The sequence below is a fragment of the Bombus fervidus genome, chromosome 17 (genome assembly GCF_041682495.2).
Source record: "Bombus fervidus isolate BK054 chromosome 17, iyBomFerv1, whole genome shotgun sequence".
Taxonomy (NCBI): domain Eukaryota; kingdom Metazoa; phylum Arthropoda; class Insecta; order Hymenoptera; family Apidae; genus Bombus; species Bombus fervidus.
In genome coordinates this window covers 8,682,763-8,700,942 of record NC_091533.1, presented here as the reverse complement: position 1 = coordinate 8,700,942, position 18,180 = coordinate 8,682,763, and the positions used below count along the sequence as shown (strand labels likewise).

Here is an 18,180-nt window from a genome sequence, read left to right as displayed (position 1 = left end):
GAGTTAGGTTAGGTCCTCTCATGGTTGGGTATTTATACGGGGCGAGCATCGAACAATATGAAATTTCGTCGATCGTTATTGTAGCGTGTTCAACCGGATGACGATCGCGATGCATCGGTGCACGCGCGTGAAAGCTGCCCTATTCGAGCCGTGGATAATTCGGAACTGGATTATCGCGGCCGATCTGGGAATCCACGGTCGTTCTTTAATTAAATAGACGTAAGGTAGGGAGAATGATGCTGGTTCGTTTCTTTCGAGTGGGAAGATGGGAACAGAGATTTTTGGAATTTGTATTTGAAGCTGTCTCGTGTTGAAATTTTAGCTGATATTTCTAATTGGCCACTAATACTTTCTAATAGAAAATACTTTATAACTGCTTCAATAGTTTATTACATAACAATAGATAAAAATCTAGATACAGTTACAAACAAATATCACATATTTTTAGCAGTCACGCGCAGATCATTGATCGGTAATTTCTTCTAAAAACTATATAAATCGTTTCTCACAAAACTTACTTTCTAACAAAATTTCCCGCGTTAAAACTTAAACGAAATATTCCTCGCCGCTGTAAACACTTCGCGAAAATCACAAAGAATTTCTTTCGCAAGATGCAAATACAGTTTGTACAAATACATAACCGCTATACCTCACTGCCAAACCTTTAAAAACACTCTTAAAAAATAGAATAGAAAATAAAGAAGCTTAAGAAAAGTCCTCATCTACCTTTGATCATATCAACCTCCACGCTATTACCATTCATCTGCATCGGCACATCCACGTTAATCGGCGCGCCAGTAAAACCTATTCTCGCTTTCGGCGCAAGTCCGGTGAACTCCGGAAGATTCTCCGTTTCGTACATCTGCATGTGTTGAGCGAAAGAATCTGCGTGAAGTCGCGTCGCCATTATTCCAAATCCTTCCGAAATCAGAGATAAAACGTAACGATTATTTTTACAATGTTTAAGAGAACATCATCGAGTAAATGTTCAATTGAAACGAAAATTAAGATAGCGGTCTAAGGTGGCAGAATATCGGTTGAGCTACTATAAAAACGATCGATAGATAGAAATGAAAATGAAATACTTTGTATTCCTTTCGAGCGAAGTGTTTCGTTCTCTACGGTATAAGTGTGATGTTCGCACTACGGTGATTTTCGACCGTTAATGGCTAATTTGGATTATAATAATTGCGATGCTTGCCTTCGACGAGAGCTAAGAAGATGCCACCAACGGTAGCGCTACCTATCATCGATACAAATCCGGTTCTCGCGGCCAAAACGCCTCCAGTCAGCGCTCCGCTCAATATGGAATTCCACGGGTCTTCTTTACGACGACAGCGGATCAAGGTGCACTCGATAGCAGAGAAAAGACCGCCCCAGACAGCAAAGTTGCCGGAGATTTGAGGAACACGGTTTTTTACTGTCGTTAGGCCGCTGTGGAGGCGTCGTTGGAATCCCGCTGGTGCGTTCCGGAAACCGATGGCGCTCTGCTCGAAGAGAAAAACGATTAGCTCTAAGCTGGTATACTGCATGTTCCACGTAACTAGGACAAGCTATATTTCTAGCAGACGGGACAGAATATCATTGGGCAAAATTAAATGAACAAAAGTAAGACATATATCCATTCTAGAAGTGACCGCGCTTTAAAGATTTTAAGGTTGCGGTTATTCTTTTAAATAGATTTATACAACGTTTTGTATAGATTAATCGATGCCTGTTTTGATTCTTTAAACGAAAATAAAAGGATACTTGTATCTAGAAGCGTGTAGTTTATATTTTTAGAATTTCATCAAATTGAGCGAAAAGACAAGGAAAATATAAACCCCTTCTCCTCTTTCGTGTTTGCAGTATTTTATAATTCCTCTTTTACCTTTTCTTTCTTTTCTTTTCCACCGTTCTTATATACATTTTCATTCATTTTTACATTACATTTTCAAACTGGTTTTAAATTCTGCTAATAATCATGCCAGTTATGACTAATGAATCGATGAAATTTCAGGATATGTTATATACCACATGCATAATATACACATACAAGAATCCTGTGGTAAGCATTCAAATAGTCAGTGAGCCATTGTATATGTATAAATGATTTACTTGAAAAAGTGTGCCACAAATGGCGCCCATGGTGAAGGCACCTCCGCAATCGTCCACTATTCTCCAGGGACACGGTTCACGATTATATTCCATGTTGTCAATTACTTACAAGTTGTCTTTGAGGCAATAATGGTAAGCATAACCGATCAGTACTATTCTCAACAATATGTCTTCGTAAATTTATCGCTCATGATTTTTCCCTGATTACGTCTGTAACGCTACGTATTATAAACCAAAATCTATTCACAAGTCTTCTTATAACGGTTGTAAAAAGAGTATTAATATAATAGTAAAATATTTTTACAAGATTATCGTGAAGTTAGCCTACCGCACTCTACTATCGTAAATTACTTGAAACTATTAATGAATGTTATCGATTTCTACCGGCTATTAATTTGCATATACATGTATATATATATATATATATAATATTAATATTATAATAATAATATGTAATATTATATATATAATATTATATAATTAATAATAATAATAATAATATTATATATTAGTATTATATACATGTTGATGTTAGAGTTGAAGATACATAGACAGTATCAGGTCCTATATTTCATTTTCATAAAATCTTTCTTTGTTACATGAAAGTTCTACCAAACAATATAAAATTTAATATATTTGGACTTAATTAATTAGTACGTAAAGGTTACAATAAATATAACGACGTGCCGACACCTTTTGTAGTCATCGTAAACCTTTCCATGATAAGCAGATTGCGGATGTTCGTGCTAAGCAGAAATTTGTTTTATCCACTAAACGTTATAACGAGCGTTATCTATACTTTGAATGTTTTATATAGTTTTGCATATTATATGCATTCCTGCAACATTAAGTATAAATGCGTAAAAATTCGCGGTCTGATAACAAGTGCCCGAATACTCTTATGAGCCATTGTACATAATATTTTCACGTAACACTTGTTCGGTAGAACTTGGCTTACTCAACGAAGGGGTTAAGTTTGGTAAAAGCTCAGCAGGGAACAAATAGTACGTGAGCATCCTAAGTGAATAATAAACATCTCAATGGGGCTAGACACTCGGGGTTGCGCGTTTAAGGTGGCCATATTGGTCTCCTAGCCTCCGGCCTCGGTTCTTATTTATCCGACTAGCGTTCATCGTGGCGACCCTTCTCGTACAAATGATTATTCGGCTATTATACGATGATTACCCAATGGTACGTGGGTGTAACACGAGAAATAAGTGTGCAGTTTCGTGTCGCCACCGGGTCCAATGACAGACTGAATAAATCCATCGAGTGTTACCGCGTATTTAACGCCGTGAAACACATGTTCGTACATCTGTACGTATAAATATTCTTTTCGGTGTCGCTTCCCTCCAGTTGCTTTCGTAAATAATTATTCTTGATTCGTAATATTGTCCTTAACTTATTAACGTAATTTGACTCGACTTTCTCTTTCAACGATAAAACGAGGTATATATGAGCTATAGTTAATATTGGCCAACGATTAATTCGTTTTAATTTCGGTAAAGATCGAAGAAGATCATTTAGACTTACCTGAAGATATGTGAAAAAGCATAGTACATATACATATAGTACATATGCAAAACTTATCTATTCGAAACACCCAATTAATTTAATCATTTCACAATTCAAAATTTCGCTACAATTTCAAGTAGATATATAGAATAAGGATTGTCCGAAGAAGGAAAGCGCGGTATATGTGCGCGTGCACGGCCAGGCTTCCCGCTACTCTTTTTCAAATTGAATCTCACGAGCCGACGTGGTTTATGGCATGCAAATTGGGTTCGACCTCCTCTGCTACCCTTTCTGCCAAATCCTAATCCAATCCGCTTCTACGTAAAGTCTACCTACCCTACACTTTTGTACGAAACACCAACCTGAAGAGCATAAGCACCTTACCATCAACCTTCATATGACAACTGTTTCCACGAATTTTTTGTATTTTAACGTCATTTGTACCGCTACTCTTCAATCATGATTTTGCATCGGAATGCTCGCATAGAATTCTATGTTCTTTTCTACCGTTCTTTTTATAAAAATTCCTATTTCAATTTCAATACTTTTCTTACAAAAGTATACAAATTCTTATGTGCAAACGAATATAAGTATATTCCAATTCATAACAGAAATGAAAAATCGCGAAACAACCAACGAAATCCGAAAAAAGATGAAGCTAACAATAAGAATCTACAAGGGATAACGAACAAAGGAATCTATATGACAATAAGGAATAATAATTTGCAGTAGACATCGGGATATCAAGATCGAGAGACATCGATATTATCGGACAGCTGTCGCGTGGCGTGGTGGTTGTCTCCGTGGCCGGAGTCGGCAACAAAGGGGATCCCCTGTTTTGTTAATCGTTCTCCATAATGGAAACTGAAAGGGGTCCTTGTGACGAGTCGCGACGTAACGTTAAATATGTACGTGTAAACGGTCGTATCGCGGGGTGCGGCCAAACCACGCATAGTATTCTTTGTAATAGAATATGAGATTGAAGTATTAGGTATAACATGAAGTATTAGCGATTAAATGACTGGTGGATTTGTGTGGACGAGCACGAGGTTATCGATGAAGATATCGAGAATAATAGAAAACGCAAACTTTTTTTACTGCGACCTATATCAATCCTATAAATAGTATCGTTACATTATCGATGACTGTAATAATTTACGTTTGATTACTGAAATATAATTCCGTTCTGTACTCTAGACTCTCCGTAATGAAGATTTTAACATAAGATTTAAAGGTTTTATCGTAAATATTAATACTGTGATATTAATTAAAACACAACAGAGAGACGTTTAATTAAGGATTTGATGGGAAATCATGTGAAACAATAATTCGCTTCGTGATTTACGTGTGTGGAGACACAGCACCCCATTTCTAACTTAACCAACCGCTTAAGCACCTCGCACGAACGACAAAAGGGTTTCATCCCCGAAACTCCTGGACGTACTGATAGATTACACAAATGCTCTTTGCGGGAACAACATCGGGAGGGTTGCAGCATCAACGGGATCCCATCGGCAGCGGTTACCCTAAAATATTCATTCGAAACTTCGCTGACGTTGGCGACATTTGGACGTTAACCATGACGGTAGAGTGGCTTTGATCTTGTATTCCTGATTGTCGATCGGAAAGAACCGTGATTTTTTCAAATCCCTTGCATCGATCTTTCTGATAGCTAATCGTCCATCCTAGTATTTATGTCGACTGTAATAATATGTTGAGTTCTCTTATCGAACGCTGTTAGTAGAAATAATTCGTGTCTCGAGATTAATATTATTTCGAACAGATTCTATTTCGAGAGTGACCGTCAATTGATATCATTTATTTTTAACGACCTACATTTTTGAAAAACGATTGTTAATTAGTATTATTTTTAACAATATTACGTAAAACTCGTGGCAGTCCATGAAATTGTTGTTCTCCACAGACTTTGGCTATGTACGTTGACACGGTTCGCTAACTGAAGCCTCGGCTATGGTCCGTATTTAGAGAACCTAGGAAAACACTCGACTTGTTGCAACAGCCGTCCACAACCCTGTCTATGTTTCAGATCGTTCTGAATGCCATTGTGTTCCTGGGCCTGGTCCACTAATAATAACCTGTATCTACGCCGACGGTGTCATGATTCTTTCGAATAAGCAGTTCTTCGTTTCACAGAATCAAGGTTACGCACATTTTATTTGAAATGAAGATAATATGGAAGCCGTACAAAACTGTGTTGCTTAAGGTTCTAAGTCTATAAAGTAACTGTTTCTTTTTTATGAAACAAATTGCGTAATCAATATTATATCTATTAAATTTCTTCGAAATGAGCGTAAACTAAAAACGAATTCAAAAGAGAAACTTAATAATTCGCTGTAACTTTTTTGTACGTATTTTGTAATAAATTATTATTGACAAACATTTCGACAGAGTGAAAAGTAGTCGCTAAATGGTCGCTGGCTTTTTTTTAAATTAGTTGTGGACGGTTGTGGGTTTCCTCTGAGGAGCAACAACCTCGTGTAAAGATGAATGTGTCATGCTTGGAAATGAAAGCAAATTACCATCGTCTTCAAATTGAAAATGATTGCTACTCTACAGATGAGTATTAGTTTCTTGCAGATAATCTTGGAAATAATTTCGGGATAATTAGAAATTGCTAGGATTGCACGCTACTAGGAGAATTTTTTGAATTTAATAAGAGATTTTATTGCGTGGTTATTTAGAATTAGTATGTGGAAGATATCGTACGATGGTTTTAACCATTTCTTAGATAGCGCACGTTTTTATACAAACTTAAGCCTTCATCGATATAATCAAAGAGATAGAATCTAAGCAAAGATATCTTTCACCTACTAAATATTACGCTTATCGCTGTACTTCCAATATTCTATATAATTTCGCATCTTTTAGTTTTCCATAAATGTATAAACATCCGCGAGCTAATCACATTAAATTTGCAAATAAGAAGGAACGAATTTTATTTATGCTATTAACGGTCGATGAATTTTTTTGAAACTCTTTTTACGCTTTGTTTCCACCGATCCGAGAAACTTAAAATCTGAATCAGCTAAAATCCAAAAAGGGGGACGAACTAACACCTCCGACCACTTAAATTAAAATTTTCGCGTGGAGGCGCGCCAGAGTCCAAGCGGAAGTCCTCGAGGTCTCTCGAACCACCTTCTTGATTTCGTTGTCGACGATGTCCGCTGAAACGTGACCGCTTGGCCGTGTAACAGGATTAGAGGAAGGGGGACAGATTAAATTTCGAGATATTTAGCCGGACCGCTGCACCCGTCTACTCTTTCTACTAGTATGGCGATGTCCATCGAAGGGAATAGTAGGATTTTCGGCAATATTTTGGGTGTTTAGCCTTTGTCGCGGGACACTGACCATTGTCGCGTGAAACGATGGGCGTGGAGTTGCCGCGTGAAAAGAGGAACTGGCCACCTTCTTCTGTCCTTCCCCTCCATTCTCTTCACCCGTGTCCCTTACGCGCCTCTTTTTCGAGTCACAAAGGGCCTGTGGCCCGATACTTAATTTGCGCTGCACGCGTTCCGATGACTCTCGAATTTGCCATACTTTTGTGGCCTCTTCGAACGTTTGAGTTCTATGGCATTGGGCTGATTGTCGAGGAAGCGGTCTTTGAATTGTAATGTTGGTATAGTACTATCGGCAGTCTGGCGAACTGTGGAAGCCATCAACACGTGTATCGTGCATTTTCACCTCTTACAATGCAGCATTTGACCAATAGTTTCCATATATAGAATACTTTCGAAACTTTATACATATTTATGTTTATCCGATGTTCGGTTCAGAGAATGGGATAACTCGAAAAACGCCTTGTTCGAATTGCCACTGTAAGGATATTACAGAGGCAACAATACGACTGATTATGAAAATTTTACTCTTTTATCTTCGTACTTTGGTCGGTGAAGGATGGTTATGACACTCTTCTTGCGTGTGATTCGAATGAGAGCGTGCAATTTTATATAGAATACGGTATCGATTGACTTGATAGCGAAAACCTTCACGTATTATCATAATTTAAGATAATAATTTTCGAATTTCGCAAAGTTTGGGAAGGTTTTCTCCATATCATCAAAAATAATCATTTTCTAAATATTTTGAGTTAACGTTTAAATTTGACCAGGAACTTTATTCTTTCTTCGAAGCATTCACCCTCGAGAACTCTATCACGTCTATCAAGTCTCGTTAAATCTCGAAAGGCCACAGATGTAAACAGAAATGGCATCCCGTGGAGCGATTCCCTTCTTCCTTCGCTTCCGCTTTCAAGTGGCGATTCGTTATTTCATCGTTGCGCGCGTCATCGCCTTCTCGAGGGTACTCCGTGTTCTCGAGTGCTTCACTCTCGACAGTTTCACGCCTTGAAAACGAACTACTAATCGATGTTAATAGCGTTTCTTTTGGGCTTTTTCGAGTACGCGTGCTGGCAGTTTCGCTTTCTTCAAGATGTTTGGTAAATATCTGTATTGATCGTTGAAGGGTTAAAGGATTTTAACAGATGAAATTTCTTTCGGAGATTGGGTTCAACTGTATAGATTAAAAATGATATTATAGAAGGACTCGTTACAAAGCGGCAGATACGTTCCGATGTGTACAAATAAACTACAGATTTATGTAAATTCATATTTTTATGAGCATAATTAAGAGAATCGAAGTTGTGTAAAGCATTATTTCACGTGCTAAGTCCTATACAACTTATCACAATTTGCTACATAACCATTTATCTACATTATCCTCGAAAGAAGATCCAAGAATCTCGTGAAATCTCATGCCGGGAAACAGGAAAGCCCCCGACGGGACTGGCACGATAGAGTTTATAAATTATGAATATTTAAGCAGAGAGCGAGACAGCGAGCGCAGCGTTCCCTGAAACGATATTTTCCTATCTCGGTGCAATAACGTCGCGCAACGTAAAAGGGATGCTTAGGAAACAGGATGGTACACGTCACTAAAACGGTAGCATCCCTTTGAGAGCCAGCGTCAAAGCTAATGGACCTTCTCTCTTCTCCACAAGGTTCTATCGTGTTTCTCTTCGCCTTGTACCGTTTTCTCTCTTCCTTTTCTCTTCGGTACACAGGGTGTTCCAGTAATCGTCGTAGAATCGACAAGGGACCAACTTAACGTGAAGAAATACACCGAAAACATAGAATACAATTTCTTCATACGGTGCTTCGTTGTCGAGAAAATCGAATTTGAAAATTTATTTAGCGCATGCGAATTTGGATATAGGTAATAGTGTATAATCGACAAGCGGTTGTTAGATGTGGAAAGACGAGAGAGACGAACGGATCGTTGTATGGGTATGTGTGCAATGTAAATGTATATGTAAATGTAAAGTTCATCTGCCCTGTGCCGCGAGGCCGAAAATTGAGTAAACTTGATTAATTCGCAGGAGGTTGTTCTAAATGCGAAAATAGGCGAAAAACGTAGAGTAACATTCTCCCATTTGGGGCTTCATTTTCAAGATAATAGTGTTTGGACTTGTTTAGCTAAGAATTGACACAGAATTATACCTGATCAATTTTCAAATTTCATTCTCTTCGTAAACGAAGCGTCCTATGAAACGTTTGATTCTACATTTTTCTACTTACTTTCACCGGAAGTGTAACCTCTTCTCAATTATTCGTTTCTATCCAGTCCGGAACTAGCCAAGTCTAAGTACGCTTTAAAACTTGATTTTTTCGAAAACGAAACGTCAAATGAAAAAAAATTATTCTACATTTTCGACTTACCTTTCATATAGAACTACCCCTGTCTTATCTGTATCATCAATACTGCAACACCCTATATTCTCTACATGGTTCTTCATTTTCCAGGCTGGCTCTATTACTCTCTCTCTCTCTCTCTCTCTCTCTCTCTCTCTCTCTCTCTCTCTCTCCCTCTCCCTCTCGTTATAAAGGGCGTCACGGAGGCCGAGGCCAGAAGCCCTGCTAATGTTTAGTAGCAGTTGATTGCAAGCTCGTTAGAATATGCATAAAGCACCGTTGTTAAATGCTCTTTCTCTTTGCGTGGTGTGCTGGAGTGAATTTAATGGATGCGTGGTGCTACTCCTGAGCCGTGTCTGAGCACGCGTGCAGCCGCAGAAATGTTGCTGGTGTCGCTCGATTTGGTTCAGAGTAGGATTTTCAACGGAATGGAGGATGTGGGAGGGGGTGAAGTTAATTATGCGAAGGGAGGATGGTGGTTGTATGGGAAATAATATCTGCAGTTATAAGACGTTAAAGGGAATTGGAATATTGTTCGGGAGAATTGAATGGGTTGCGAGGAGGATGAGATGGAAAATGGGAGTTTAAGGAGGAAGTTGTACCTAGTATAGCTTTGTGAAATATCTGCTTGCCTCGAGACATTCAAAAGTGCTGGAACATCTCCTGTTTTTAACGAAACTTTGAACAAACACTTTTTAATAAAATTGCTGGTATACTTGCTTTATCGTAGAAAATATCAAGTTGAACGAATCATGAAAACATTATTCATCTATAATATTTTCTAGTTTTCCAGCAAATACATATAAATGTTTCGTGAGTTTGATCCGTTCTGTTAACCAATCTGACTGGTATCGCAATGGTATGTAAACTATTCAAAGTTTAGTATTATTTAGATCCCATTTCTTTTATTCACAGGAACGCGAATTCGTAGTAAAAATTCGTAGTTTAATTAGAATGATACACTAACTATACTTTTAGTTCTAAGTAGAATACTATCTATTGAATTTAATTCACGCGTTGTTATTTGGATTCTCGACGATTTCAAAAGCTCGTTTCTGTTGCCTGGAAATCTTCAAGTTTGGTTTATCGGATCCTACGTTTTCACGAGCGTTTAGAGGGAGTTTGAAAACCGATTAGGAGTGTATTTTGAAGCATCAAAACTAACAGATACCTTGTGCAGTCCGGCTACACGAAACTCGACCGTCCATGCCTCGAAGTTGCTTGGTCGCCTCTCTACCACGACATTTATTAACCTTGCCATCGAAGTTACTCGGTATCTATCTGTTCTGCCCCTGGATTACATACCTGGAGTATTGGCAAAGCAGAGATTAACGACTACGTGGTTTAACGAAGTTACAAATAGCTCACCATCGAACGATAAAATTCATTGTCCCAAATCGTGTTCCATTGTACAGCAGATTTTAAATGATATAATTGCGTGATTTATTTAGAAATTGTCCAAGATGAAGAGAAAAATAGGTATTTATGATACTTGTATTATAGCACTATAAAGGAGAACGACATTCTTATGCAGTCAGTTATAAAGGTCTAAATACATCCTTCAAACACGAAATATTACAGCAAAGACATTATACGATGATGATTACGAAATTTTCTGACGCATTACATATTATTAAAATGTTACACAATTTATTCGTTTTTAACTTTATTAAGGAAAAGAAAGCTTCGTAATGTCTGATGTAATTTTATGTAATTTTCGTGAGTTCAATGTTTGAAGTTTTTTAATATTTGTATTCTGTATTATGTTATTCGTATCTGATTTGCAATAGTTCTAACATACGCTTATTTCGAAATAAGTAGAAATACTTATCGAAAGAATGCTTACTTAAATATCGCCCTAATATACTCAGTATAGAAAAGTACCAACATACTCTATGCGGAAAAGATAAATTAAAAGAAGAACACGAATCGGCACCAACCGCGAGGAAAGAAATGGGAGAAGCTGTCAATCGAGCGCCATACATCTGCCACTTACCCGGCCTCGATCGTTACAGTACCTTTTTTCCCACAATGACGCTCCATTTCGTCACAATTATCGCCATTATTCGCCGCGAGAAGAGCATTTTAGCCAAGCTACACAATGGACCGGTATCTATATACATTCAGCCGATGCTTGCTATATCTACACTTAGCTAACACACACACACGCGCGCGCGCATAAGAATTATTCACATACCTATCGCGCGAGTTGGAGCCGAAGCAAGAGCAAAAATCGAGCGGCGATCTTCTTTCGTGGATCGTCTCTCGTTTTATTGTGTTTTGACAGCAGGTTTCGTGTGGCCACCGTTGCTTTCTTCACGACAAATGATACTGTTTCCTTGGCTACTGCCTTGAGATCTTATCCGAACGAGTTTTTTGCCGCGAAAATAGCAATACGGACACTTGAATGATTCCTATTTCACAATCGTATCTGATCGGTCCTAATATAGAGTTACTGGAACATTGGGATAAGATAAATGGGATGTTAGATTTGTTAACAAATTCTTCCTTTCGTGAAGTAGGTTTTGTCGCGAAGGTAAACGGTGACAGTTCGCTGTTTGAACGAATGACCATTCTTCGTTAAATTCCGATTTCATTCAACGCATATGCTGCTTTCAATTGACACGAGTCGGTATTTCCGTGGACGATACATCGAAACGGAAGAACGCGGGAACGCGACAGTAGTAGGGACGATATCAACGAATCATGAAGAGGTGGGGGGCAGCGAAGGGGGAAGAAGGGTGAAACGAGGGTCGCGGAGGGGCGCGAAACTGTTATTTGCAATGAAACGCAACAATTGCAATCGGAGTCGATGCACGCCGTGTCAGCGTGTTCTGTAAACGCGCCATATTGCAGCTGGGCCGCTTGTGAAAAATAGTGTTTTTGTGCAAGCCGAAACGGCAGATATGAAACCAGCATGGCGGATGCTTACAAATAGTTGCAGGGCGGCGCCTCCATATAAATGCGCGTACCGGTTCATTTTTCTCTCTCTTTCTACGCCTCTCTCTCTTCCTCTCTCTCTCTCTCTCCCTCTCTCTCTCTCTCTCTCCCTCTCTCTCTTCCTCTCTCTCTCTCTCTCTCTCGCTCTCTCTCTCTCTCTAGTTCTGTGTCTTTTGTTGTGGCGTTCGTATGTAAAGACGAAAAGGATCCTGTGAATGAGGGGCCGTGTTCGTTGCTACGGGTAAGTGAAGGGAATTCTGAAAAGTGGCCCTCCCCTTTTTGAATTAGGTACCTAACACAGTGACTAATAGGTGATTTGGAAATTGGAAGTTTGGTCGAAGTTATGGAGCAATGATTTCTCTGCTGGGATTACGGGAATCGATTAAAATTTGTTCGTCACAAAGAGTACGTACGGTATACAAGTATGTAACCTCTCGGATATTGAGCAATCATAAATATACGAATACGTTTCGTATAATATAGAATCGTTGTTACCTCCACGTACAGTGGTGTGAAAAGTTACCATCCAAATAGATTCTTCGCTTTATATTCCAAAAATGATACCTAAAAAAATTTTAACTAACATTGAGTATGGGAAACCCATACGTAATCGTATACATCAAATTCTAGATCTATCAGTTTTTCACTTAGGTACGAAACAAATCGTATAATCATAATTGTATTTATCAAATGTCTTCGTAATGAACATGAAATAACAAAAATAGAAGTCTACAGTGCAGTCGTCATATACTCACTCGCTACAGCTTATTTACTATAATTATTATTATTTATTATTTAATATTTTCGCAATTCATTTATTAATTTACATTAATATTACATGGTGCAAATATATTATTACAATATTACGCAGCAAAATCTACTTCGAGACTTGACTTTTTGTTACAACTACGGAGGAAAGAAAAGAAGTACCTTTGCCATTAGTAAGAATTATGTAATGAAACACTCCCTAGTTGAGTATGAAGATTAATACATAAGTAAAGAATGTTACGTGTTCAGATCCGTTCTAAAGAAACGGAAGTAACAACGTGTGAAAGGAAGAAAGTGTTTCTGGACAGGTAGGTACTTCCGTACCTATAAAAAATGTTCTTGGTTTAGAAAGTATCTTAGTTTCTACTACAGTTTGAAAAACCATATAAAAACATTTATTACAATTTCATGTAGTTGATTATAATTACGATAATATTCGATAGTTTAATAGCAAATATAGAAAGTTGAAAAATTTCGACAAGTCGAAAATTATAATCAGAGTGTGGAAATTTATACAAATTCATATTTTTATGAACTTAGTTGAAGCAATTATATTTGTTTTATACCTGAAGTTTTCTTTAATTCGCGATAACGATAGAATCACATCGTACATTAGTTCCATGCTACAACCTAAATTCCTTGTATAGTAAAAATCTGTCACAATACCAGTCACTCACACAATTTCATTCAAACCGAAACCTCTTCCGCACAATATGTCGTAACTAGATCGCGGATTTTTACGAATTTATGAAAAATTTTAAATCACAAAATTGCAGGCAACGCGTACAGTGCGCTAAAATGTGTAAAATATTCATGGTACAGTACAGGCTACAATATCTATTACATGAATTTATCATATCGCTGTAAAGTTAATTATAGTTTCTTTCTTCCTTCTTTTATCATTAACAAGACATTATTCCAACTTACGACTTTATCGATGAAATAATATGCGTGGTTCCTGTTGAGATTCTTTCTTTTTTTTTTTTTTTTTTTTGGACGATAATAATACCAAATAAATCTTGACCGCTGTCTTGAGTCAATTTCGTGTCAAGAGTGTCACAAGTCAGAACGGCGGTATGTAATAAGAAACAAAGGAGGACAGTGTAATAAACGGAAGTATACTTACCCCATACTTGGGTCCTTTGCTACTCAAAACACATCGTCTCGTCTCTCCAGCTGGACTTCGATCGCCGGCGATGATATCGAGCTTCGTATCGAAAGATAAGAGAACCGGGCAGCATCGGCGAGTCCGCGCCGCCGCCCCCGCAACAGATACGAAGCTCAGGATCAATATCCATGGTGGTAGGTGTGGCGGGATGGCAGAGGGTTCCATCTTCGACCGTCCTCTCTGTGCTTATTGGTCGGAGGATCGTTTCACGGGTTCAGGTCTCGGCATACAAAGCCCGCACTCTATTCCGGGTAAACGGGCGGAGCTTGTCGTCTCTCCCCTAGCACCTAGTGGGGAGAAGCCATCGGTACTCTCCTGGCAGACGGCCGAATCGTAAATCATGACCAGTCGGTCGCTCGGAGCGCATCGTGACAAACAGCCTGAAAACCTATGGAAAACATCGGCCGCGATCGATCCACACTCCGTACCGATCTCTAATTTCGTTTTTCACTTGCTCCAATACCACTGTGCTTCGTCGAACTCAAGCTCAAAATTCATTCGTGCTTGCGACATTACGAACTATCGTACCAGTGACACCTATTAAATGTAAAAATATTTCATAAGAATTCCCGTTATCGATATATGAATTATTATTAAGACACTGAATGAAGACTGTGAAGTTTCATGATTGTGGTAGTGATTTAGCTTCCTAGACAATTGGTTTCTCAAGAAACGACCATGTGCAGCAACGAGAGCCCACCGCCGGCCAAGGAGCCTCTAGCCGTCGGTCTGGGCAACCCCATGACAGGCTTCTTGCCTGGATTGGAACACTATAGACTTCAATTGTACCATTACGCAATGGCTGAGAGACTGAGGTTGGCTCAGCAGCTGCATCCTCAACATCCAGGCGTGGGGCATCCTCCATCCAGTGCACCAACACATCTAGGAATAGGTCCAGGGTTTCCTGCACCACTACCATTATATCCGGCAGCAGCCGCTGCTGCCGGATATCCCAATAGGTTAGCTCTGTCCATGGCTCTTCTTCATCCTCATCATCAGCGGATACCGGAAGAGCCCAAACCTCAACATAGTTACATTGGCCTTATCGCCATGGCGATCTTGTCCTCGCCAGAGAAGAAACTCGTACTATCGGACATCTACCAACATATATTAGAACACTATCCTTACTTTAGAACACGAGGACCAGGCTGGAGGAACTCGATAAGACATAATTTGTCGCTGAACGACTGTTTCGTTAAATCAGGAAGAAGTGCTAATGGAAAAGGTCATTATTGGGCCATACATCCAGCGAATCTAGAAGACTTTCGACGGGGAGATTTCAGGAGACGCAAAGCTCAGAGGAAGGTGAGAAGGCACATGGGTCTAGCCGTGGACGAGGAGCCAGATAGTCCAAGTCCACCTCCTTTACCAGCCACGCCACCTCCTCCAGCTACTTTAGGACCTCCAGTGGCTTCTCAACCCATGCCGGGAATCTGGACGCCGCATCACCATCATCCACACCATCAACAGCAACAACAGCAGCAACAAACGTTCCAGAGTCAAACTCTGAGGCAGTCATCGACTTTTCAACCTTCGAGGAAGAGACAGTTCGACGTCGCGAGTCTCCTTGCGCCTGACGACCAGCATCAGATAGAGTCCGATCTCAGGCCACAGAAGGCAAGGAGGTTTAGTTGCAGTGAGGATGAGTTACATGATCTTCAGGAGCCTGATCAGGACGAGGAGGATGTTGATGTGGATGTTGTGGCTGAGACAAATGCTCTGCCGTCGCCCAACACGCCGTCGGCCAGTCCTGAAGCTAAGGTCATCTCGACGGCTAGTCACTGGACCAATCAGGGCATTCAGAGTGGGCAGATTTCGGGACTTCATATTCAGAGCCATCTGCAAGCGAGGAATTATTATGTGCCGGCGACCTCCAGCAATGGGTCTAACGTTTAATGGAAGATTTCGCGTTTATTACTCGAGTTCTTTCTGGTTCGAGACTAATCGCAGACTGTTCGAGGTGGTTGGAGGATTGTGAAGGTGAACGATGCTGGGAGTAAGCGACGTGTAGAGGTGGATAAAGAGGTGATGGATAAGAGGTCGGGAATTCTTTTGATGGACGGCTTTTGGCCTTTTTTATGTTGTTTGGAGGGTTGGTATTTGAGAAGTTTTGAGGCACAGTGGTCCACGAACGAAATTTAGAATAAAATTTAACTAGATGATACGAGAAAGGGAACGATTGTGGGTTGTGAATTGTGGATTTTTATGCAAGCTCGTTATTTTCACGAGTACAGCAGCACTTTGATTATTTGAACTTACTTACTTACTGCTAATTTATACTGTTCGCATAATCGAATAACTTTATTTTCATATCAGAGAAAATTATTTATTTGATTACGATTATGTTTTTACTTTAGTAATTATTTTATGAATGTTGATATTAGATAGAAATAAAAGCTTGCGAGTAGAAGTGCCATAATTTCATCCAATTTCTATATTCGTTATGCAATTTTTGTTGTCAGGGACCATTCCTAAATTTTTCATTAGTCGCGATGTTCGAATAATGGAAGTTCTGCTGTACAAGAAGTATAGAACTGAAATAGATATTTATTTTACCCATAAAAAATTCGAAAATATTAGAAAATTTAAAATATGAACTAAAATTATATTTTTATTTTAGATACATTGTATATTTTTGTGTATTAATGTATTATTTATATTTTTGCACTTTAAAATTTTGCATAAATGAATAAAAATCCATAATTTAGTAATAATCTTTAGTTTACAGATTCTTTAGGACGATTTTTCAATAAATTTAACGATCTTTGTATTAATAAATTTTGATAAGTTAAAAATAAACCAAAGGATAGAGAATTAATCATTTTAGTCTGTAGGATAAATTTTAGTTATCTATAAAGAAGCAATAATTAAAGATATTTAATCCCGAGAACAAAAATTTACAGAATTAATCATCAAAAATTTACAGAATTGAATTGTCTGATTTTAAAGTTATATCGTTATTCAACTCTCGAGTGTCAAGTGTGACAATAAAATTCATTATCTTTTCAACGTACAAGAGTCATTGGTAGAAAAATTCGGAATTATTTCACCCGAGTATGTATATATTTTAAGATTCTGACTCGAGTAAATCCAATTTATTTTTAAAGCATAAAATTAGTTAGTATAACGATCCAAAATTATTTTAATTCTATGTTCCAAGAATCTAAGCCATGAAATTTCGATTTTGGTCCAATGTGCGTCGCTAAACTAAGCTGGTGCTAACTAGTCGTGCCAAATTACGAAATTGTTTTAGTTCCTTCGACTATGCCAATTCGATCTTTCACGTTGTAATTAGATTAATATTTATCTAATTGTCTTTGTAAATATACGTATGGCCGTTTTTGTTTATTTGGAAGTATGCGGCGCAATATGTTATTTTCGCGTATTTTTGGATAAAACGAACGAATTTCCCACTTCTCCATTAATTGGCTGTTCGAACTGATGTCCCGTCGCTTCCGGTACGAATCACGATGTATCTTTCAGTTCGAGTCCGGTACTTGAATCCACGTATCGTGCAACACGTGTTAGGGGAGAATCTATGTGTACTATATAAATATAAATGTATAAGAATACGTGTAGTCGGAGATTTTGAGCTTAGAATTCCATTATTCGCGAATGAACATCAAGATGGACGATTAAAAGATATCGTACTTACTTCCTTATAGATATGCGTTAAAGTCATTCAAAAGTTTCAGCACTTCTCACCTTTTTTGTAAAATTGTGAGACCTGAATTCTTTTTATTAAATTAACGAGTAAGTTAGTCATATAGTTTTATCAGTCGATATAAAACTACGTGGTATTTATGATAAACACCGCAATTAATTATGAAAGTATTTTTAAATCAGATATTTAATTTAAACGTTCTTTACTTTCAGTCCTAAAATCTTCTCGTTAAGCTACGGTTCATTGTCATAGAGGGTAAAATTATCAAAAAATTTCTCAAAATGCAAAGATAATAACGAACGTCCATTAATTATGAATAT

General features: G+C 38.4%; 2 protein-coding genes across 2 annotated transcripts; one reads left to right on the top strand and one right to left on the bottom strand.

The window, feature by feature from the left end:
- Positions 1–539: 539 nt before the first annotated feature.
- LOC139996275 (mitochondrial import inner membrane translocase subunit Tim17-A) lies at positions 540–2,190 on the bottom strand. The gene is made up of 3 exons (XM_074112128.1): positions 2,098–2,190; positions 1,202–1,487; positions 540–918 (listed from the first exon to the last, which is right to left on the bottom strand). The coding sequence occupies exons 1-3, from the start codon at positions 2,188–2,190 to the stop codon at positions 719–721; spliced, it is 579 nt and encodes a 192-aa protein (XP_073968229.1). The 3' UTR covers positions 540–718.
- Positions 2,191–14,534: 12,344 nt separating this feature from the next.
- On the top strand, positions 14,535–17,190 carry Fd102c (forkhead domain 102C). Its single transcript, XM_072020468.1, has one exon. The coding sequence runs from the start codon at positions 14,875–14,877 to the stop codon at positions 16,090–16,092; it is 1,218 nt and encodes a 405-aa protein (XP_071876569.1). The 5' UTR covers positions 14,535–14,874; the 3' UTR covers positions 16,093–17,190.
- The last annotated feature ends 990 nt before the right edge of the window (positions 17,191–18,180 follow it).